Source organism: Cetorhinus maximus, chromosome 15 (assembly GCF_964194155.1).
Source record: "Cetorhinus maximus chromosome 15, sCetMax3.hap1.1, whole genome shotgun sequence".
NCBI lineage: Eukaryota > Metazoa > Chordata > Chondrichthyes > Lamniformes > Cetorhinidae > Cetorhinus > Cetorhinus maximus.
This window is the reverse complement of record NC_135893.1, coordinates 28,716,963-28,740,288: the sequence shown is the minus strand read 5'-3', so window position 1 is coordinate 28,740,288 and position 23,326 is coordinate 28,716,963. Positions and strand designations below refer to the sequence as shown.

Sequence of the window (23,326 nt, the reverse complement as noted above, 5' to 3'; positions counted from 1 at the left end):
TGAAGTGACCTAGCAAGGTATCCAGTTGAACCAAATCACGGTCAAAGTGGTTCAAAAAGAAGACTCAAAATCTCCTTTCTAGAGTGACGAGGAATGGGCACTTAAGTGCTCCTTAAATCCTGAGAATGAATGAATATTAATAAAGGAAGTGCTCTCTGTGGTTTAAGCAACATAGGAGACCCATCCTGTTCAGCGGTGGACTATGCCTGGTGGGGACAGGTGCTTCACTCTTTGTGGCTATCAGAACCAAGGCCTGGTGGGGGTGGGGGTGTTGCGGTAGTGGGACGGGAATGTCAGTGCCTGTGACACTGCAAGAGTCAGCATCTTCAGGGGAAGGAGGAAGCAGGGGAAAGTATCTGATCTAGGATATACTCCCCTGATCCCCAAACCACTCTTTTGATGCCTGATCTACTCTCCCTGATCCCTGATACATTTCCTGATCACTGATCCACTCTGCTGATCCCTGATACAATCCTCCAATCTCTGATCTACTCTCCTGATCCCTGCCACTCTCCTGATCCACTCCCCTGATCACTGGTCCATTCTCTTGATCCATAATCCACTCTCCCGATTCTATATCCTCACTCCTGATCTACTCCCATGACCCCTTTACACACTCTCCTGATCCCTGACACACTCTCTTTATCCCAGATCCGCTTTCCTGATCCACTCTCCTAAATCTCGGATCCACTCTCCTGATCCTTGATCCACTCTCCTGATCATCTCGCCAGATCCATGACCCACTCACCTGGTCTCTGATCCACTCTGTGATCTACTTTCCTGATCTCTGATCCGCTCTCCTGATCCATGATCCACTCTTTGATCCCTCATCCACTTTGATCTCTGATCCACTCTCTGATATCTGATCCATTCTCTGACTTATGATCCACTTTCTGATTCAATGTTTGATCCCTAATCCACTCTGATGTACTCCTTGACCCACTGACTGATCCCTGATCCACTCTGATCTCTGATCCACTCTTTAACCTCACCCTCTGATCCATGATCCACTCTGATCCCTGATTCACTCTGTGACCCATTCTCTGATCTTTAATCCATTCTCTAATCTCTGAGCCACTTGCTTCCTGTAGGGGGCGGGGCCTGCGTGGTGACGCCACGGCGCCGTGCCCCTGCTGCGGCTGAAAGCAGAGACGGAGACCCCGTGCAGTTGCCAACGCCCGGTGAAGACGGCGCCTGTCGGGGAGGCGGTGAGTGAGGGAAACCGGTATCGGGAAATCTCTCTCCCCCCCTACCCCCAACTTTCCTGAGGGAAGCTGCCCGGGGTTTGGGAGCAGCACTGACGGGTCGTGCGAAAAGGGGGAGCGACCCCGCCCAGGGCCTTGTCTTCCCGCGCCGGGCTCTGGGTTGGCGTTGAGACCGGGCCGGGGAAGCGGGTTTAATCCGGCGGTCTGAGGCCTTGCTACCCTCCCCTCCTTCCTCCCGTGGCGGTGGGGGGGAGGCCGAGTGTCGGAGCCGCGGCGGGTGTCGGGCGGCGCCTTCCCGGCTTGGCGTGTTAGCCCGGGCTCGGCGTTTGGAGCCCGGGGTGGGGCGGCGCACCCCCCCCCCCCCTGCGGTAGGGAGGGTTCCGTCTCCACTCGGTGGGGTGGGGTGGGGGGCGTGTGGAGGGTATTTTGCTGCATTTGTTTCTATCCCACCAAATGCCGCAGTTTGTAGGCGGCTTCCTTCTCGGTATTTCAGCAATGATCTGACATTTAACAGCAGCATCTCTACATTTAGAGAGGGAGGGAGGGAGAGAGAGGGAGAGAGGGAGGGGAGGGGAGGGGGGAATACTTTAAAAGATTCTCGCTCAGAATTGGATTTCCTGTTTTAAGATTACCCAGTAATACAAAGCATTAAAGAGGAAGTTAGAGGGTGTGATATCCAAACGGTGCTGATTTTTCTCCTCAATTCATATTTTCTCCTCCTCCATACTTCATTTGGGGTGAAATCAAAATGGGGGGAGTGGAGGGGGGGTGAACCTGAAGCATAAATGAGCAGTTCTCATTTGGATGTTTTACGTTAAAATGAAATGCTTGGTTGTACTCCCCACGCTGAGGCCTTATTCTCTTGCAGTGAGTTTCTTTGGTAAAGATACAAAATGTTTTGTCAGCTGTTTGAGCATTTCACTGCAGTGAAGACTGCAGAGAAACTGCATTGCTGCTGGTGACAATAGGGACCTCTGGGCAATGAGACCAGTTTTCTTTTGAATCTCCAGTTACATCTGGCAACCAGTGATTTGATTATTGTATCTGTGATAGGGTCTCCTTGGTCAAAATGTGAACTAGTGATACTTGGTGTGGTTTAAGATGGAAACTGCCCCTTTCTGCCATTGAGTGACATTTAGTTGTAATGTACAGTATTATTTGAGTAGCTTGAGTCCCCAATGTCACTGGAAAGTTGTAACATGGTGAATGCAGGTTTCCTCCTTTTGTGATTCAGAAGCGAATCAAAGGTTGTGAAATTGTGCTGAGGAAAATCATTGTCTGTCATTGCTTATTGTACCAAATCACTCAGCAGCATTGAGGCCTGTTGAATCATCCCTGTCTTTGATTATTGTATCGATTGGACATGAATTGTTTCCAGGGCCTAGAATTCTATTCATAGGTTTGATATAGTTTGGAGATAACTTTACTGAGTTTTTTTTGTGATGAGTTGCAGAAACAGGAAGTCTGCAAAATTGCTTTGGCTGATCTGGTGCAATCTCCAGTGAATACACAAGTCTCTTTAAAATTTATCTTTTTTCTCTTAAAATAGGTTAAGTTTACTTTTACAATGTTTTTCTGTTTTAATGCTGTGGTTAGTTCTCTACAGGATCGTGCAGTTGGGGTCTAGGATTAGCTTGGTGTTCATTTAAAATGGAAACAGAACGTGCTGGAATAGTCAGGTCAGACAGCAATAGTACAGAGAAACCAAATTGGAGTGTCAGATAAAAGGTCAATTAATCAGAAAATGCCATTGACCTGAAGCATTAACTCCTGTTTTTCTCTCTCCATAGTTGCTGCTTGACTTACTGGGTGTTTCCAGCATTTATTTTCAGATTTCTAGCATCTGCTGTATTTTGCTTTTGTATGATTTCAATTTTATTTGAATTTCCTTGGTTGTCTCAGCTGAGTTGGGAGAAATTTACCCTTACAAAGCTTAACCAGCAAGAATATAAACACGTAAGAACCTGTGCAAATTCTGTATAAACTGTTCTTTTTAATAGGTGTTCTAGAATAAAATGGCCAAATGTCATCTCCAGTGAGTTAAAAGTTGTGGGTTGACAAATGTGAAAAGTAATTTAGAAATCAGACCAAGATTCATAAGTGTAATCTTTGTGGGAAGCTGCCTATTGCTTAATGTTACTTAAGTTTTTCTCCTTGAGGGAAATTGAAATCTTGAATGGTCATTTGTACTGCACCATTCATTCATTTTGTATTAGTATTGCCACTCTTTGTGTGACCTATCCAATAGTGTCTCACCCCTGTAACCATGCAAATTTCCACCCTTGAAGTATTTATCACATTACTTTTAAAAAGATTTCACATTTGGTTTGAGGTGTAGATATAGATTGCAGTGGTCTTGCCCAAGTGTCCCTTTTCGGAGGGGCGGGGGGCTCCTGAAAGATAAATTTCTTAAATTGAGAATTAACCCACTATTTAAAATGGAGATGGTAATTGCACACCTGGGAAGATGGCACTGTATGACGCTGCCTCTTAGATCTGCTTCTGTAAGTATGGAAGCAAAAATGAAATCTTGTCTAGGTTGTCTTTCAAGTCTGGCTTCCTGTGAGGAAACTTTGCTTTGTAGTTGTGGTTTGAGTCTTTGCTATCTGATTCATCAATATTTCTTGGATCACTTATAACTTGGAGTTTGTCATCATCTGCAAGACCAGAGCAACTTTACCTACTTTCAAGTTTTTGTATTCTAGCAAATTCTTTTGCCATCAGCCTGCTGGTTTTTCTGGTTATTGGAAAGTAGTGACGCCACATTTAAGACCTAGTTTCTAATGCTGTACAGGGAACTGATCCTGAATAACAGGCAACATCAGGCTAATGTTTGAAAACACTCAATACAGAATTTTCTAGCTCCTATTTTAAGTATTTCCATATTTTAATAATTGTAGAAATCATAATTTCTGCAGCTGATTGAGATTTGATGCAATTGTGACTGAATGTTCATAGGGTGAAATTACAGTGTAACAGTTTGCAGTCCCTTGCCTGTTCCCTATTGGAGGAATGGGGATGTAACACTGCAATGGCTGAAATGGTTTGGCAGTTGGGACCTGTAGTGCACAAGAATAATTCACGAGCAGTAAATGAAAATAAGAACAACTTTTCTAATGTGCCTCTCTGAAATGAGTGAAGCAGAAATAATAAGAGTTTTATCCTCTGCATTACTATTTGGTACCAAAGCTGAACTGGTTCCACAATGCTTCTGCTGAGTATGGAAAAAAGGCAATTTGGTCTCTGCTTGTTTTTCAATTCATGTTTCAATTCCAACGTGAGATTTGTGTGAACAGGAACTGGCCAGTGGCTCAGCATTTTCAAATTCAATTTTTAAATTTATACTGTTACTGCAGCTTTAAAGATTATGGATTCTTTAGATTTGCTGTGCATATCTTCCTGTTGCAGCCTATACTGTTTGCTGACCTAGATTTTGTCAGATGCTAGTATTCTTGGGTGGATATCCTGTCACCTGTGTATTTGCAGTTTCTTGAACCTTCTTAACACAGGTTACTATGAGTGAGATTCCTCTGCTAATAAATGGGCTTCACGTGTGCCAAACTGCAAGCTTCATAAATGATTTGCAGTTTTCATATGTGCTTTTCTAAATGATGTACCATTTGTAGCATGACTGAACTAAACTTTGGTTTCAAAGACTTACAGCATAGTTAATAAACTTTATTGAAAAACCTAAACTTCAATTCTTTAAATTGGCATTGTGTACTGAAACTTTTTTGTAACTGTGCAAAAAACGATTTCCTGCGTCTCCATCAGTGCCTTGAGATGTAAGGTACTGAATATCTTCGGTTCGTTGAGGCTTACAGTGAAGCAGAATTAATTTTTATCAAGTCCTTTGTTCAGTTGCCTGTTTGATTAGATTTGGCCTGCTGTGAGGATGGTCACAGTGACCTGCAGTTTCCCCAGAGGCAGCTTGCATATGCTTTATGCTGTTGATGATATCTGTCTGCTTTGCTCTGGGGAAATTATATTGACTTCCTGTTTTGATGCAAATTCTTTTCACAAATGGGTTCTTTGGGCCTTCGGGACAAGGATGTGGAGTGGGGGGCGGGGGGAAAGTCGTCCCAAATCTATTCAGTAGGAACTGTAGCGGATCACAATGTTGCTGTGTGCTTCAAGTTTGAAATAAATTGTGGGCCATCACATCCAGAGTTATTTTCTCCACTTCTGTCAATTCCAAAACAGGCCTTGCAAACACCTTGACTTGTATAGATTATTGAATTTCAGTGATCTTCATGAAATGTATTTTGGAATTTCTAAATGGGGATCCACAGTTAGTGACCAGGGCCAATTGTTTGGGAGTGGGAGGAGGGCAACTTGAAACTGTAGTGGGAACTGGGCTCCTACTGCTCCCTTTGCAGTCTCATTTGAGCTTTTGTCACTTTTTGCCAACTGACTCTTCCCCTCACCTGGCATCCATACAGAAATGAGTAGGAAGACACCTCTGGTCTATCTAGCCTGTACCACATTTGCTGATGCACAATGGTTAGACTCCCCAAAACCTGGACGCCATGATCTCTTGGTCAAGTTTTTAAAAAAAAACTCCAGGTGAATTAAAGGGAGAATTGGAAAATTCTCGCCTGGATGATCAAAATGAGTCAATTCTGTTTACATCGTGATGCATTCCTATTGTATAATGTGATCTGTCCCATTCAGCTCTTCCGGAATGAATAGTGAATCAGAGTTTATGTCGTGCGCTGACAACCTGTTCCACAGGTCCTCGCTGCTTCAGGAAAACAAACCATCTAGTTCTGCCCTTGCATAAACTTGATCACTAGGTTTTCCTAACCCTTTCAGCTGAAATCACTGGTTTACATCAACCCAACAGAGTGCTTCCTATTTACGCCAGATAATGGTTAGGGATGGAAAGGTTGCCTTTTTTCCCCAACCTTTTTTGCAGGGAATTAATGCCTACTATTCCCCAGTTAAGACTGGTGACCAAACCTGGGAGTCCTTTGATCAATTGGTTTATCTACTCAGTTGCTAACCATTAGTAAAGAAGTATTGATGAGATACTTAGCACTCTATATCTCGGAAATTGTAATGAAGTTTGCATACCATCACTTTGATTTTGCACTTAAATTATTATTTTAGTTTTTTCCAAAATGGCTTAGCAAAAATTTCCATATTTGGAATCCAGTATTTGTATGAAAAGTCAACTCTACTGCTTTAGCATGAATATTAGATTTGGGGAATGAGCCCCAGTTTACTATCCCCTGAGCATTTGTGTATAATGTCTCTGCTGATCCCTGTCAGTCAAGGTTTTTAAGGAATGAGATTTTGGTGCCAGAAGTCTCACTTACATCAGTTTTGCACAGGCAGTGGTTATAATTAGCAAAGCATCTTGATTATTGTCACTTGATCAGTTCAAATCAGGAAGTAACATAAATTTGGTTGTGGATTTAACATGGGAAGGGCAGCTATTCAATAACCTTGTGTTGAAGCTGTAATTCCATACCAGGAACAGTGTGGCTATGTGCTGCTTCTTTTACCCTGCATGTGGTAAATGTGTTGCTTGAAAGATCAAAATTTTACCAAATTATGATTTTTTGTTTTGTAATCCACTCAATGGACAACTTGAAAACCCTGCTTTTAATTGGTTTATCTGATACTCTGGTGAATGTAATTTCCAAGTAATGGTCCCAGAAATAGGCTTAATGCTGATCTGTGACATTGGCTAAGTCAAATTGTGAATTGACTTTCAGCTTTGAGAACCAAAATGCTCAAATTTGTCTACAAGAGTAGGTTTTTGTTGCAAATTTTGCATGGCTTTGGCGTATGTCAATAATGTTCTTGCACTTAAATATTTGTCATGTTCCACTAGTGGATCATTAAAGGTTAAAAGCAAAATACTGCAGATGCTGGAAATCAAACAAAAACAGAAAATGCTGGCAAAACTCAGGTCTGATAGCACCTGCGGAGAGGAAAAAAGTTAACGTTTAGAGCCTGTATGACTCTTCAGAGCATTAAAGGTTCTTTGGCATCTAAACTTTGGTACTGCCCAATCTCAGAATTGCATCTAGCAGCAACTGCTGAACAATCCTGAGTGTGCTAATAGCCATTAACGATCACTTTTAAGAATCAGTCAGGCTTGTAATGTGGCTTGTTTATGCTTGCTAGAAGTGACCTACATTCATATGCCTGGGCCTGCCTTTTTAAAATTACCTAGTGGGCTGGGGTTAACTTCCATTGCATTCTCCTTGGCAGACAACACCTTGCCTAATCATTGACTTGCCAACCAGTTGGCATCCTTTTCTCTATTAGTGGAAATTGTTGTGATTGTTTGAAATTTGGCATTCTTGCATTTTGTCCTGAGGAGTGCAAGGAGAAAAGCTTCAGCCATTTTGAGGGGATGTTGGCTTTCTGTATAAGTCTCTAGCATTCAGCAGCAACCTGAATTTTGTATAAACCCTGTCAGCTGACCTGTTTTTAAAAAATCGGTCGTTCTGGCAGCCAGTTTTGGACAATCTGTCCATCTTTTTCTAGAGCTCCATTAGTTGCATGAGACCCACATCTACACCCAACTGACGATACAACAACTTAAGCAGGTCACAGAACTCTTAGTAGAATACTTTTAAGCCTGTCGACTCTTTACTATTGAGTGAATTGTTACAATATAAGCTACTTGGTACCATTGCTGCCAGTCTGCTCGATTTTGGAATGCAGATTTAAACTGTAGTGGAGTGCTGTTGAAAATCAAGGGTGGTGTTTGGTACATTCAGCACTTAAACACTTGGTACTGGCAAAGCCAACCCCCTCGAGCTTTCATGCTTGCATTCCTATGAGCTGAAGACTATTTGACTTAGTTTATAATCATAAGTACCCTCCCTTTTTTAAGAGGAATTTTAAAATGGCTCTGTGAACTGAAGTTGGTTTAATCTTCGATGTATGTTTAAACATGGTGTTAAATTGCAGTGACTTGCACTTTAGAGGGATCATTGTCAGTTATATGCAGGTTTTCATGGGATTAGCATTGCTTTATTCCATTGTCTGAGATCAAGAATTGGTAAATGCAACTTTTGCCTGTGACTTTGGATACCTTGCATTGGTCTACTGATAGGCTCCATAACTTCTCTCTGGCTCTTGTGCTCCCCCTGGTCTTTATAGGGCTTTCTTGGAGCTAGTAATTTAGCTGTTGGCCTACATATCTGAAATAAGACAGCTATCCTTTCCAGTCATCTGTGAACCATATCTCCATGTTTTAAGTAGTCTGTTAAGGTTGACTTCTACTCTGGTTTGATGGGTTCTGAGATGTCTAACTCCAGTGTGTGATCACCACCATATGTGGCAGCCATGTAGTCCAAGACTGCCTGCACAGGCCAGCAAATCATTTGCTTGCCAATCTGAATAAATGTACAAGTGTCACTGCACTGTTCTAATACTCTAACCTGGCCCCTAGTTGTAGAATCAGTTTGTCTATACACTGAGAACATAACACTATTCAACGTTCTAATACTTGAGTGACTGATTTAAGTTCCTTTTTTAATCTGAAGGATTCAGTTTAAATTGACGCTTTTTTGTGACAAAGGACTGGAACAGCTTTTTTAAAATCCTATTTCCCAAAGCAAAGTATGCTCGCCAGTCACCAAGTGATGTGAATCACAACCACAATTTGCAATTTTCTTTAATGTAGCGAAGGTGTTTCACAGGAGAGTTCATTTAAAGCCCAGTGACCTGTTCTTAGTTATTCACAGGATGCTGTGGCATTTATTGCCCTAAAGGGGGGTGGTGAGCTGGGTTTTTTGAGGATTGCTAGGCCTTTCTGAGGGCAGTTTAGTCTCAACCACACTATTGCTGGTCTGGAGTAACAGAGGCCAGAGCAAGTGCAGACAGCAGCTTCCCTCCCTGAAGAACATTAGTGAACCTGTTGGTTTTGAAACAGCAGTATGGTAGTTTCATTTATTTAAAATTGAAGATTCTTTAAATTCTTCTGCCATGGTGAGATTTGAACTTGTGATTATAAGTTGAGTAACAACCTCCATGCTACTGTTCTCTCAACCTCTAAACATTTGATGCAGTAAGGATTTATAGAAGTGTGGATAACCAGCCTGAGCTGTAATGTACCAGTATTTAAAGAGAATAAGAAGAATACTAGTTTGTGGTGGTCATGTGCTGAGTTGCAACATTGAGAAATGTGTACATTGCAACAGCAACTACAAGAGTATTTCATAAGCTGTGAAGTGCTTTAGGATAGCATGTGGTCTTGAAAGATGCTGTTTCTTTCTGTTGTGGTCTGATGCTGTGCTCACGGCAGTGGTTTAGACTGGAGTATAGATTTTAAGTCAAATAGTGACTTAGAGCTGCAAGCTGTTCTGTTCATTCATTTGCACAGTGAATGCATTTTGACTTTACCTTGATTGCTGGCTAACAATGCTAAATGATCTTTACTCCATTTGATGCACAAATTTTATTGTATGTCATTTTGCAGCAGTAAAATTGACAATTTAGGACTGAGTGCTACATCCACAGTTAAACCCATGAAAATTAATTTTGCCCAAGTCTGGCAGTGCAGTATCAAAGGAACTCTATGGGCTGAATAACTGAACTACTTTGACTGTATCATAGCGTGTATCATAACTTGAATCCTGTTCACATGCCTGTGATTGCTGGCCTATCTTGGCTTAGAGCCTGGCAATGCCTTTTTAAAATTTTCATCCTTGTTTACAGATTCCATGGCCTTGCCCCTCACTCTGACTTCCTCCAGTTGTACAACCATTGGATTTCTGCTGCCCTCTGATTCTGGATTTTGGCGCACACACCCCCTCCCACAGCATGATTTTTAATTGCTCCACCATTGGCCCTGCCTTCAGCTGCTTAGGCCCCAGGCTTCGGAATTCCCTTCCTCCTTTAACTGCTTTGCCTACTTGAAGAAGATCCTAATGTACTTGTTTGGTCACCTGCCACCATCTTGTGTGGCTCTGTCAAATTTCGCTAACACTCCTATGAATCAACTTGGTGTTTTAGAGGTGCTACATCACAATCTTTTCCAGTGCAGGAGGAGGCCTGCACTGGCTCTCTGAAAGAGCATTCTACCTAGTCCGACTCCCCTGCCTTGTCCCCGTAAACTGCACATTGTCTTTTTTTTTTTCTAGATAGCAATCCAATTCCCTTTTGAATATCTCGATCAGACCTGCCTCCACCACCCTCTCAGGAAGTTTGTTCCAGACTCTGGGTGAAAACATTTTTCCTTACACCACTTTTACTCCTTTTGACAATTATTTTGAATCTGTGCCCTCTAGTTCTTGAAGCTCCCTTGAGTGGGAACAGTTTCTCACTATTTACTCTGTCCATACCCCTCAGGATCTTGAATACCTCTTTAGTCCCCCCTCAGCCTTGTTTTCTCCAAGGAAAACAGTTCCAATCTATCCTCATAGCTACAGTTGTTTATCCCTGGAATCATTCTTGTGAATCTCCTCCGTACTCTGTCCAGTGCCTTCACATCCTTCCTTGAGTATGGTGCCCAGAACTGGACGCAGTACTCCAGATGAGGCCTAACTAGTGTCTTATACAAGTTCAACATGACCTCCTTACTCTTGTACTCAATGCTCCTATTATTAAAGCCTAAGACACTATATGCTTTATTAGCTGCTCTCTTCAATGACTTGCAGGAACAGAGGGACCTCAGTGTATACATGCCTAGAGTTTCTCCCTTTTGTTTTATATTGTCTCCATATTCTTCCTGCCAAACTGAATCACTTCACACTTCTCTGCATTGAACTTCATCTGCCACTTGTGTGCCCAATCCACAACATGTCTGCATCCTTTTGAGGTTCAACTAAATTCCATTTCAATTTGCATAAATGCAAGTTGTTGCTCTGTAAAAGCCAATCGCCTATATGGAATATTCCCAGCGACTGGTGAAAGTAATAACTTTAATTGCAATTGGCTAGTTTGAAGTAACTGTATAAAGGCAGCTTTTATTGGGTGCTGCCAGCAGCCTCATTTTTGACCAGAACACTCCATTCCAGAATGGTGCTGCATGTAGATTACATAAGGTTGTGCAATAGTAAAATAGGAAGTCTTGCCTCTTTATATTCATTGCACTTTAAAACAATTCTTACTGTGATTTTGTTTTAAACTAAAGTTTTTGTGATCTTGCCGTTGGTGTGCTGATTGATGTGGGGTAAGGAATAGAAAATGCCTCGGGTGCTGACTTGGTGCTAGCTGTGTTTGGAGGATACCTAGATCAGCACTGAGATTTTGGAATTTTGCCCAAAAGTACCAGGCACATCTCAGGCAAATGTGTTTTTTCACTAGCCTACCTAATTGTTAAGGAAAGTTCTGGTGAGAATCATCCAGCAGGAAGGCTGGAGATTACATTTGTGCTGATGTTGGTGTTTCCAACTTTTACTGAAAATACTTTCTACAGCTTGGCCTATCTTGGCTGAGATGGAAGTACAAAATAGTTGGTTGCCAGCAGAATTAAAATGATATTTGATGACTAAGCTTAAGTTTGAAAAGTTTGTTTTAACCTAGATATAATTTTCAAGCTTGTATATTTGTCTTGGCTCCTGTGGTCAGATGGAGGTAACTGTTATTGTTAGTTTGGATATCTTTCTCCCCCTGGTGTTGGAGAAATGCAATAGCAGCATGACCTGCTGTGTTTAGACACACCCAGTAATTTATCTGTCACTTAAATACTTGTGCACCATGAACTGATATAATAAACTAATTGGCCAATTTGTCATGGTCTCTGTGTATTCGTTTCAACCACATTTCAGATTCTCATTGTATGGTTTAAAAGCAAGTTGTAAGCAAACTTGCAGCTGTGCAGTTGCTTAAGTGGCTTAACCATCATAAAACAGCGTACTTCCAGCCAGAAGCTAGTGGCAACCATGTTTTGCTGGTATTCTTGCTCTGAAGGTGAAGAATGAAACTCCTTAATAGAGGTGATACCTGTGTCTTTATGACCGTCTAATGCAAATTGCACTGTACCATTCTTGGATCCTGTATCAACCTATTCTAGATCTTAGGCTTAAATGCTTCTGTAAAATTCTAGTTGGCTGTTTAGCCTGCACTTGAGCAGGTTCATACTTAACCCTTTATGAAATTCCTGCTTGGAGACAATACAAATATTTTGCCAAAATGGATATTGTGCCACAAGGAACAGTAGGTCATTTATGCACTAAATTAAACATAACTGACCTGTACCTCAACTCCTCCATTTACTTACCATTGATCCAAAATCCCTTGATGCCCGCCTAATAATCTGTCGATCTCTGCATCTAGCACATCTTCATCCGAGGGCCTTTGATTCCAGAGGATGTTAAAGCTGCTGCACTTTGCTCACTACGTTGACTTACATCCCGTCTCCTTCCTTACTCAGGGCTACTGAGTCCAACTGCAGTAATCTTATCACCTGTGTTGACTTTGAATTATTGCTGCTGCTTGTATCGACTACTGGGAATCGCTGTCATGATATGTCATGCTTGGCTGTCTTGTGCCATCCTCACACCCACTAGCTCATGTGCAACTGCTCTTGTGTCACCATCCAACCAGATCAACCCCTCTTTTTGCTGTCCTCCACTTTGCCTCTAGAAAAGATGTGTAGCTTTTCAGCTGATCAGATGGCTGAAATACTGACTTTGTTCTTTTCAAATGTCACGTTTGCAATTTCAAGCACAATATATTGGTCTTTATGGTCTGTTAATGAAATTCTTAGCATCTACATGATAAAGGTCTCCATATTGAACTGCAAAGAGCAGAATCTCTGGTGCCCTCCCCCACCCCCAGCCAAAAGCAATCCGCTTGCTAAGTGCTTGTAATTGAAAGCATAGCAAATTTTAAAAATGGTCGTGCATATCTGAGCAAAGAGTAAATATTGTTTAGCAGAAATTGTTTGGTTTCAGTTATTTTTTTGTCAGCTATGCTGGACATCATCCTGACTTGAATCAGGGCATGTGGAGGAAGGGGACCAGATGGTGACTATATAGCTGATATTGGAGCTGGCACAGAATGATTGTACAGTTGGTGTTGGAGACTAGGCAGAATGACTATACAGCATTTTTTCAGATCTCTGTTTAGTGCAAGGTGATGCATTTTGGTAGCTCATCTAAGATTGAGACTATCCAGTCATCTGCCACCTCTCCCTCCCTTCATTCAGCGCACCAGATCAAAATTTCCCCCTTGCCCCAGCCACAAACCTACCATCTTCTTCCTGCCCCTTGGGCTCCTCCTTTTCCATAAGGCCAACCTCTTGCTCCCTTGACCCGGTTCCCACTAAACAGCTGGTCACCAAACTACCCTCTGGGTCCCAGTTCCTCCTTCAGGTGCTGTGCCCTCTTGAAATCCCCTACTATCATCCTTCTCAAACCCTTAACCCCGCTGTCATTGCACCACCTCCAATTTCATTTTCCCCTCCAAATCCTTGTATATGTTGTCTCCTCCCAAATCATACCAATCTTTCTGGGAATGCTGTTTGAGTCCCTCCAATCCTGGCAACATTATAATAATACCACTGAAGACTTCAGAACTAGCTGTGTCCTTAGCCAAGCTTACAGCTACAACACTGGCATTGACCTGGCAATGTGCAAAACTGCCTAGGTCCTGTCCACAAAAAAAGGACAAATCCATCCTGGTCAATTATTACCCCATCAGCCTAATCTCTCACCAGTGATGGAAGGGCTTGTCAACAGTACTATCAAGTGGCACTTAATCAGCAATAACCTGTTCACTGGTTTTCAGTTTGGGTTCTGCCAGGGTCATTCAGCTCTTGACCTCATTTTCACTCTTTGTCTGTGTTTGGACTGAGGCTACACTTGAGATGAGCCTGACTGCCCTTGACATCAAGATAGCATTTGACCACGTGGCATCCAAAATTTCTAACAAAAGTGGAGTCAGTGGTAGTCGGGTTGGGGGGAACTCTCCACTGGTTGGAATCACACCGAGCACAAAAGATGGTAGTGGTGGTTGGAGGTCAATCATCTGTCCCAGCATCCCTCTGCAGGAGTTCCTCAAGGTAGTGTCCTAGGCTCAACTATCTTCAGCTGCTTCTTCAATGACTTTCCTTCCATCATAAGGTCAGAAGTTGGGATGTTCACTGTTCATTACTCTTTTTGAACTGAAGTCCATACCCCTATGCAGCCAGACCTGGATAACATTCAGGCTTGGGCTGATAAGTGGCAAGTTACATTTGTGCCATAAGTGCCAGGTTATGACTATCTCTGAGAATCTGACCATCTCTCCTTTTGCATTCAATGGCATTACCATTACTGAATCTCACTATCAACATCCTGGGGGATACTATTAACCAGAAACTGAACTGGACTAGCCATATAAATACTGTGGCTTACAAGAGCAGGGTCAGAGGCTAGGAATCCTGTGGTGAGTAACTCCCCGCCTTGCTCCCCAAAGCCTGTCCACTATCTACAAGGCACAAGTCAGGAGTGAGATGGAATACTCTCCACTTGCCTAGATGAGTGCAGCTCCAACAACATTGAAGAAGCTGGACACCATCCAGGACAAAGCAGCCCTCTTGATTTGTCACCTCATCCACCACCTTCAACATGCACTCCACTGATGCACAGCAGCAGTGTGTACCATTTACAAGATGCGCTGCAACAGCTCACCAAGGCTCCTTCACCTTCCAAACCTGGGACCTCTATCATCTACAAGGACAGCAGATGCATGGGAACACCACTACCTGCAAGTTCCCCTCCAAGCCAAGCGCTACCCTGAGTTGGTACTATATCGCTCCTCCTTCACTATTGCTGGGTCAAAATCCTGGAACTTCCTAACCATCACTGGGTGTACTTACACCACATGGACTGCAGCAGTTAAAGACAGCTCACCACCACCTCGGGCAATTGGGGATGGGCAATAAAAACCTGGTCTTGCCAGCAACACCCATATTCTGTGAAAGTATTGGGGGTGGGGGGGGTGAAGAGATCAAGATTCCAATTCTGCTATGAAACAGCCCTCATCAATTACTGAATATCACCCTATGACTGACAAAGTTAAGCTAATTTTTCACCCTTGTCCTTCTGGACTTGTTTGCAGCCTTTGACACAGTTGGCTTCATTCACCCAGCTGGGTAGGACTGTGCTAGACTGGTCCCATTCTCATCTAATTGTAGCCAGTCTCCTGTGTAATGGCTTCTTTTCCACTCCTATACCATTTGCCTCTTGTCACCAGGGATCAATCCTCTGCCACCTCTTGGTAACACATCCAAAAACACAACATTGGTTTTTCATGTGTAGACTAACCAGCAACAACTCTACCTCACCAATAACACTTGATGATTTGTCCACATCTGCTAATTCAGACTGTTATCTTACATCCAATACTAGTGAGCAGAAAATTCCTCCAGTCATATGTTGGGAAGATCTGAGGCTATTGTCTTTGCATACTCCAAACTCTGTTCACTAGCTACTTCATTCCTCTCCTAGGCAGCAGTCTTGAGACTGAAAAAGACTTTGCAACCTTAGACCCTGAGATGAGCTAACCATATTATACCATCAGTAAGACGCCTAACTCCATATCATTAACTTCACTCCTGCCTCAGCTCATCTATTGCAACCCTAATTTGTGCCTTTGGTACCCTAAATTTGATAATTCCATTGCACTCCTGGCTGGTGTCCACATTCCACCCTGAAACTTGGTCATCCAAAATGCTGCTGTTTGATTTATTTTGCACTAAGTCCTGTTCACTCAATCACCTCTACTCATTGACCTACATTGGCTTCTGGTCAAGCAATAATTGATTTTAAAATTCTCAGCCTTGGTTTCGAATCCCTCCTTGGCCTCAGCTGCCCTCCTGTAATGGTGGCTGTGCCTTCTGTCTTGGCCACAGCTCTGGAATTCCTTCCCTAAACCTCCCCCGATCTTCTTCCTCCTAGAACAAAATGCTTTGGTCATCTGCTTTAATAATATTATCTCTCTCATTTTACTTTGAAATTTCAAGAAGTGCCTTGGGACCTTTACAAACACAAGTCTTTCATTTAATTTAACTTTAATGGCCATCTCCATCCTTTATAGCTCAAGTATAAGTCACTAGGAAATGCAGCAGCCAATTTGTACACCCTAAGCTCCTGCAGTTGGTAATGTATTACACTAAAGGTGTTATGTAAGTTGTTTGTGTATTTATGAAGGTCCTAATGCACAACTTGGAAGTGTCATCACATAAAATAAAATGAGGCAGAGTCATGAAGGTAATAAAGCAGATGACCAAAAGTTTGGTCGAAGCATAGTGTTGTAGGAGGAAGGAAAAAAGAGTTAGAGATCTGGGGAGGTTTAGGGAAGGAATTCCAGAGCTGTGGCCAAGACAGAAGGCACAGCCACCATTACAGGAGGTCAGTTGAGGCCAAGGAGGGATTTGAAAATGAGGCTGAGAATTTTAAAATCAAGTGTTGCTTGACTAGGAGCCAGAGATGATCGAGTGAACAGGACTTAGTGCAAAACAAGACACACTCCATAAAAAGTCTCAATGGGGCAGATGAGCAAAGGGGTCTAGGGGTGCAGGTACATGAACCATTAAAAGTAGCAGTGCAGAATAACAAGGCCTTAATTTGCAAGGATGATGCCAGAACTGTCTCGGGCTGAACAGACATGGGGCTTTTTTTCTTTAGAGTGCCGTAGAGGTGCTTTAAAGTTTATAAGGGGTTTTTTAGGATGGACCCAGAGACGATTCCACTTGAGGAAATCCAAAACCTAGAGGACCATAAATATGATGGTTGCTAATAAAGCTAATATGGAATGCAGAAGAAATTTTTTTTTATCCAGACTGGTTAGAATGTGGAACCTGCCACGTGTAGTAGAGGTGAATAGCCTAAATGCATTTAAGGGGAAAGCTGGATAAGTGCGGGAGAAAGGAATAGATGAGCATGCTGATTGAGTATGGTGGTAAGAAGAGGCTTGTGCAGAACAAACTCCAGTTGGGCTGAATGACCTGCTTACACGCTGGAATACATTTTGCTTTAAACTTGTTCTTCAACAATGAATGTTGCTAGGCTATTGGGGAGCGGCCCTAATCTTGCCTGTAAGCTAATGTTTATCAATGTTTAAAGTATCTTTCTGGGTTGAGTTGCTGGATTGCAGTCAAGAACAAAGTTTTAACTTTCCACCCTCTAATAGCCCCCTAACAACAATGACCTGAAGCTGCAAATCCAATCTTGAGCTCTTTTATTGCTTATGGGATAAATTTGAGCTATTAACAGGACTCACTTGGCAGCCTTTTTAGTCTACATATTTTAGCCAGTTCACGTTAAATGAAGTGTAATTTGCTTGTAGTTGGCCAGAACAGAACGAAGGTATAGTTAAACTGAAACACTTGCTGAAAAGAATGGAGCTTTAAAAGAATGTAAAGATCCAGTCAGGAAGTTCACAAATAATGGCTTGTTTGTGGTCAGCAGTAATTTGTGTTCAGAACCTCAAGTGGTACATTAGTATGGTGAAAGCTTACATGACTAGTTTTGGTTGTAACCTATTTTGGTTTGAGGCTTTTTTTCTTACTTCCTGGATATGTGTCTCTAGCATGACCAGTACTTATTGCCCACCCCCCGTCATCTTTGAGAAGATGCATGGTGAAGGTGGTACTTCAGCAGTGCTATTAGGAGTTCAAGGAATTTAACTCTGTAGCTGTGGAGGAATGGCAGTATGTTTGAGAGTTAGGATGCTTGTGTGACTTGGAGGTGATGGTGTACCCATACACTCCTGACTTCCTTGCTAAAGGTATTTTATTGATGCAGTCATTAAAAGATGAATCTGAATTTCAACTTTTGCTTTTGAAGTTAGAGTTTGCAATTTAAGTCTCGTAATAAGATGCCTGTACTGCTATTGGCTGAAGATGTTTTTGAGATTATCTTGTACACCATTTCCTTGCATTGGTTTAACACTGACTTTTGATACACGCTGGTCTCTTATTCAGAGTGTTTGATGGGCTTTCTTTTGGGGTGATATGGTGGAAGGTACTGAAATGTTTCAAACCTTCCTGAAATATTTCCAGTAGCTCAAAATATAGTTGTCATAACTTTTGCACTCATGCAAATATTTTTCTGGTGCTGGTCACTCCTGCAAAGACAGTGTGCTGCCGATGTGCCCCCGCAGTCTCTTCATAGGCAGACCAGTGACCCACTTGAAACTAGATGTGGGTTGCTCACCTACTTTATTTGATGAACGTAACATCAACAGTTACAAGAATTGAAACCTAAGCATATCCAATCATTTGTCTTTGTAATAATGAACGAGCATCACTGGGCCAGCCTGCTTGATTAAACGCCATTTTTAAATATTCTCCTGCATGCTGAGTCCAGCAAAATCATATTCTCCTGCATGCTGAGTCCAGCAAAATCATATTCTCCTGCATGCTGAGTCCAGCAAAATCATATTCTCCTGCATGCTGAGTCCAGCAAAATCAATCTCTTGCAGCTTTTGTTTCCTGAATTGCTTATTTTTTAATCTGAGGAAACCATGTCCAAAACCTGACCCCCAACAGTTAGGTACTCTGTTTACCTTTGTTAAAGCCTTTTTTATTGCTTTTAAAAAGTTAACTTTGTAAATAGGAACTCATTTCAAAATATCCTTGTGCTGGTATAGGAAATGGTCTGCAAATCTAAGTGTGGGGCTTTTGAACTGTAACTTGTGCTATTGGCTACTGGGGGTTGAAAATTTTATCCAGTGAATGAATGGAATAAAATATGGTGTTAATATTTGAACAGATCTTAATTGTTAAGTACTAGATAAGTTAGAAAACTTTTTAAATGATGAATTTTCTTCCCCTTTGTGCAAAGGATGCAAAACTTGGCAGCTGTAGTTAGTAAATAGTAAACATAGAACTTACCATGACCTAATGTGCTTGCATACTATTGAGCATCTGAGGATTTTAGCATGGAAGCTACTTTATTTCTAAAGTTCAGAAGCTTAAAGATGACCTGATTAACCATGTATTTGAGGAAATTGACCCTGGCCCCTCTTACAGAGCAAAATACTGCATTATACTCAACGCAGTATCTATAGAGAGAAAGTTAATGTTTCCAGTCTATGACTGTTCAGATCTACCAGCCCTCCTTTTTTTATATGGCTACTGAACATTTTCACCTTAAACATTTGCTGTATACCTTGTCTCCAGCTTTGTACCAGAATTAGGATCTTTACTTGTAAGATGGTATCACTCAAGCCATTTGGACTTTTCCTTAACCTCTATATTGTGTTTCACACTTCATGTACAATTTTAAAATTGAGGACAAAGAGTTGGTAGCAGGTATCTTGAATTGTTCTTGATGTGATTTGAAGCTTCTGTTCTGTCCCAGCATTAAATGTGGATGGGGAGTTTACCTCTTCCCAGCATTTAACACATCAGTTTCAGTAATTGTCCTAATTATGCATGCCTTTTTCTTTAGTGTTCCAGATAGATGCTTGGCCATTCAAAGTTATATTTTGTCACTTTAGACCACAGATCAAGTGAAAAACAAGCAATCTTTGTTCAATGTAATTTTAGCTTGTAACTTGGTGTACTAAGAGTTTTAAGGCAGGTTTTGCCAGCCTAGTGCATCCTAGCAAATTTTATTGGTTTGCAACCAGCTTGGGTCCATTCCTTGAATCAGTACCATGAGCACACTTGTGTAGCATAAATCCAGTTTTAAGGTTTATATTTCTGGCTTATTTGCCCATAATATTATGGCTCTAAAGGGGCTATTAGACATGAGTAAACAAGGTTCCTACTGGAGTTCATGTGTATTCAGCAACTAAGTGTAAGATGGTGGGTATTCCACTTGGAAGTGAGTTGACCTGCAAATGACAGCAACCTTGCCAACTTTATCTACTGTCTGAAACCACTTAATACCCTACCCAGTACTTTTGTATCTTTAAGGAGTTGTTTTACAAATGGTTCATTCTCTTCAAATTGAAGCTTTATATTTCTGAACATGAGATTCCTTTCCCTCTATACTGAGTTTCGTTTATGTGAAACTAGTTGAATAGTTCTAATTTGTTAGCCATTTAAATATCTAGATATCCTGTTAGACTCTAGTTGTAGTCTTATGACATTACATTCCTTAAACAAGTAGAGTTTGGTTGCAGAGTTCCTTTTTTAATGTGTGCATAGGGGGCAACAGACATTGTAGCAGGACATTGCCGGCAAAAGTGCAAGTAGGTTTTCTCCAAAAGAATGGTTTGAGAGAATAGAAAAGTTAAATCAATTTTAATGCATTTTTCAGCATCTGTTATCTTGAACTCAGTGAATTATTTACATCCTGGGAGGAACCGTCTGTTGCATTTGACTTGTAATAAATTTTCACAGCTGCTGTAATTCTGTCTGGCCCCCCCACCCCACCGTAAACACATTTGTACTACTGGATCCTCAGTGTACTTTGGGGAAGGGAACCTGCTACCCCTTTGTCATTTGTAGTCCCATTTTGGCTGACTCTCAAAGCCCTCCCCAGTACACACTGGCTTTCCTGTGTTGCCCATAGATGAACAAGCTTTTAAAACTTTAGAATGGTAGCAAAAGAGTCAGTAAGATTTGTGCTAAACTGGAATTCTGACAATTCTACTGTGATCTATCTTTTTTAGATACTGTAATACATTGGATAAAGTGTGAAGGTGGAGATTCCAGTGACGTACAACTATGCAGACTATTAAATGTGTTGTAGTTGGTGATGGTGCTGTTGGTAAAACATGTCTCTTAATCTCCTATACAACAAACAAATTTCCATCAGAGTATGTTCCTACGGTAAGTGAAACAAACGCCTGTTCCTCAATGTGAACACATGACTGTGCTTTATAACATAACATCAAATGAACGCAAAATTGAATTCCAGTTGCTAAGCTGCAACAAACCACCATTGGCATAATGAAGCCTAAACGAGCTTTTGAAGCCCGGGTGTCAGTGGCAGGTATTTGGATTTGTAGCTGTAATCCTACGTGCTCCAAGCCTCCCATGTGGCAATTCTAATGTTTTTGTTTCTGCATCTGTTTCAGAAAAGTGATTTCTGGACTGAGGCATAGAAACTGGTCACTACTGTTGTCATGCAGGGATCCAGGGTAGAATCACTCAGATGAGTGCTCTACATTTTCTTGACAAAACTAGCTTTCTAATCTGCCCATTCACACATTAAATATACTTGAATTACAGTAACAAAGCAATTTGTGGTCATGTAGTTGAGAAATTTGGATACCCCCATTTAACCATGTCCCTGAGATTTAAATTTTTATATAGCTTCCCTATCCTCCAGCTCAACTCGTGGTGCATAATTTCATCCTCTAGTAGTTATTGCTCCCTATTGCTGTTGTATGTTGGGGGCCTTCAACAGCAGTGTTCTCTGCTGATATTTAATTATAGCTGCACCATGGATTGTTAGCCATAGTGGATGTTGTACCTTTTCTTAGCAATGAACACAAATTACCTATCTGCTGTTAATTTTCAGGCTGAGTCCTGTGGGCGTATTAATTTGTCTTGGCCAAGGCCCATCCAAAGTGCAAGGAGATTCTCACTTAGTCCTGTTCACTTAACCAATACCCACTCGGATCAGGAAATTAACTCAACACTACTAAATCTTAGTGGAAGATATTTGCCTTTTGATTTTCATTAGCAGTTAAAACCTTAGAGAAACTTCCAGTTTCCATGCCTGGGAAAACTGTTTTTGGTTGACACTTGTGCTTAGCAGTAATTCATGTCAAGCAAGTGGGTCTGAAGAATGAAATGAAACCCTTTTAAGGATCCCATGAAAGCTTGGAGCTGATGATGTAATTTGGATTCATATTTGTAAATGAAGATGTTCCCCATGTCAGTCGTACATTGTGTTTGTACATTTCCTAATGCATACTTCACAATATGATCTGTCTGTGTTCGCTACACCAATATGTGGTTGTTTTAACCAGTCTATTTTTACAAAATCTCTCAGTTAATGAATTTCTTGGCTTTTTGGGATTAATTTTAAGTAGTCTTGATATCCTACTTGTTTAAATTTGAGGTGACACGTCTTCCAAAATGATAGAATTGAAATTATTAAACAACATTTTTAAAAATTTTCATCCTGGAATTCAAATCCCACAATAACATTGCCCTTTCTACCTCTAACTCCTCTAGCCTACAGCCCCCCCCCCCCCCCCCCCCCCAATCCTTGCAACTCAAATTCTGGCCTTTTCAGCATCCTCTGTTTCATTACTCCACTATTAGTTGTACTTGCAGCTGCCTAAACCATGAACTCTGGGACCCTTCCCTAAGTGCTTCTGTCTCCTACGTTCCTCTGTAGACACTCCTTCAGGCTTGCCTCTTTGACCGAGTTTTTGGTCATTGGCCCTATACCACCTGATGTGACTGTTGGATTTTCCCTAGTGCTCCTGTGAAATGCCTTGGGATGCTGAATGCAGTCAAAAATGCTGCCTAAATACTACTTGGCTAAAGGTTCACTTGCCAGGTATAGTAATAAAGCTGTGTGTAAATTGCCGCACAAACTTGGACATTATAAGGGGAAGCTGGGGAAGTGAATGAGAGGGAAAGAAATAGCAGGTTCTGCTGATAAGGTTAGAAGTAGGGAGGGAGGATGTGTATGCAGAGCATGGATTACATGATAGAACTCTGTACTGTAAATTCTAGCTATTTAAGTTTGAGGCAATGACATGCTTCTGGAGTGAGTCAGTGAAATTATAAATGATTCTTGGGGTTAATGACACCATGGCCAACATCAAGTGCTGTATTTAGCCAGTTAATGGACTGAACCTGGGATAAAAGGTGAGGAAAGTACATGCCTCAGTGGATGGCAGTACCCAAGTTTTTAATTTCAGATTTAGTGAGGTTTTTCTGATTTTTGACATGGGAGGTTTTTAATTACAATCACAGCCACTCTTCTCAATGGGATTCTGTAGAATTGAAACTGGCAAATGATTAGCAAGAGCAGGGAGTGGGACACTTGTTTTGGGTATGAGAAAGGTGGTGAATGTTAGTGGCTTGTGTATGGTCAAACTTCGAGGGGTTTGGTTTAAAATATACTGAATTATGGATGGTTCAGTGTAATTGGTTGCACGGGTCAGGGAGTTAAGTTTGCAAGATTATAGGGAAGCTTTGGTTATGATAACTAGGAAGTGCAGAGTTCAAACTTCCACTAGCTTGGTGCACATCATGGGTGTGTCTTGAGTGCAATACAGGATTAATTAGCTTGCATTTGATT

General features: G+C 41.6%; 1 protein-coding gene across 2 annotated transcripts in view; it reads left to right on the top strand.

Annotated features, from left to right (window-relative positions):
- The first annotated feature begins 1,090 nt into the window (after positions 1-1,090).
- Positions 1,091-23,326, top strand: part of cdc42 (cell division cycle 42) — a 33,916-nt gene continuing 11,680 nt past the window's right edge. For both annotated transcript variants that reach the window (XM_078558193.1, XM_078558194.1), the window contains exons 1-2: positions 1,091-1,208; positions 20,730-20,889. In XM_078558193.1, coding sequence (XP_078414319.1) covers positions 20,785-20,889 — 105 coding nt within the window. In that variant the 5' untranslated portion in view covers positions 1,091-1,208; positions 20,730-20,784. The remainder of the gene's footprint in view (positions 1,209-20,729; positions 20,890-23,326) is intronic.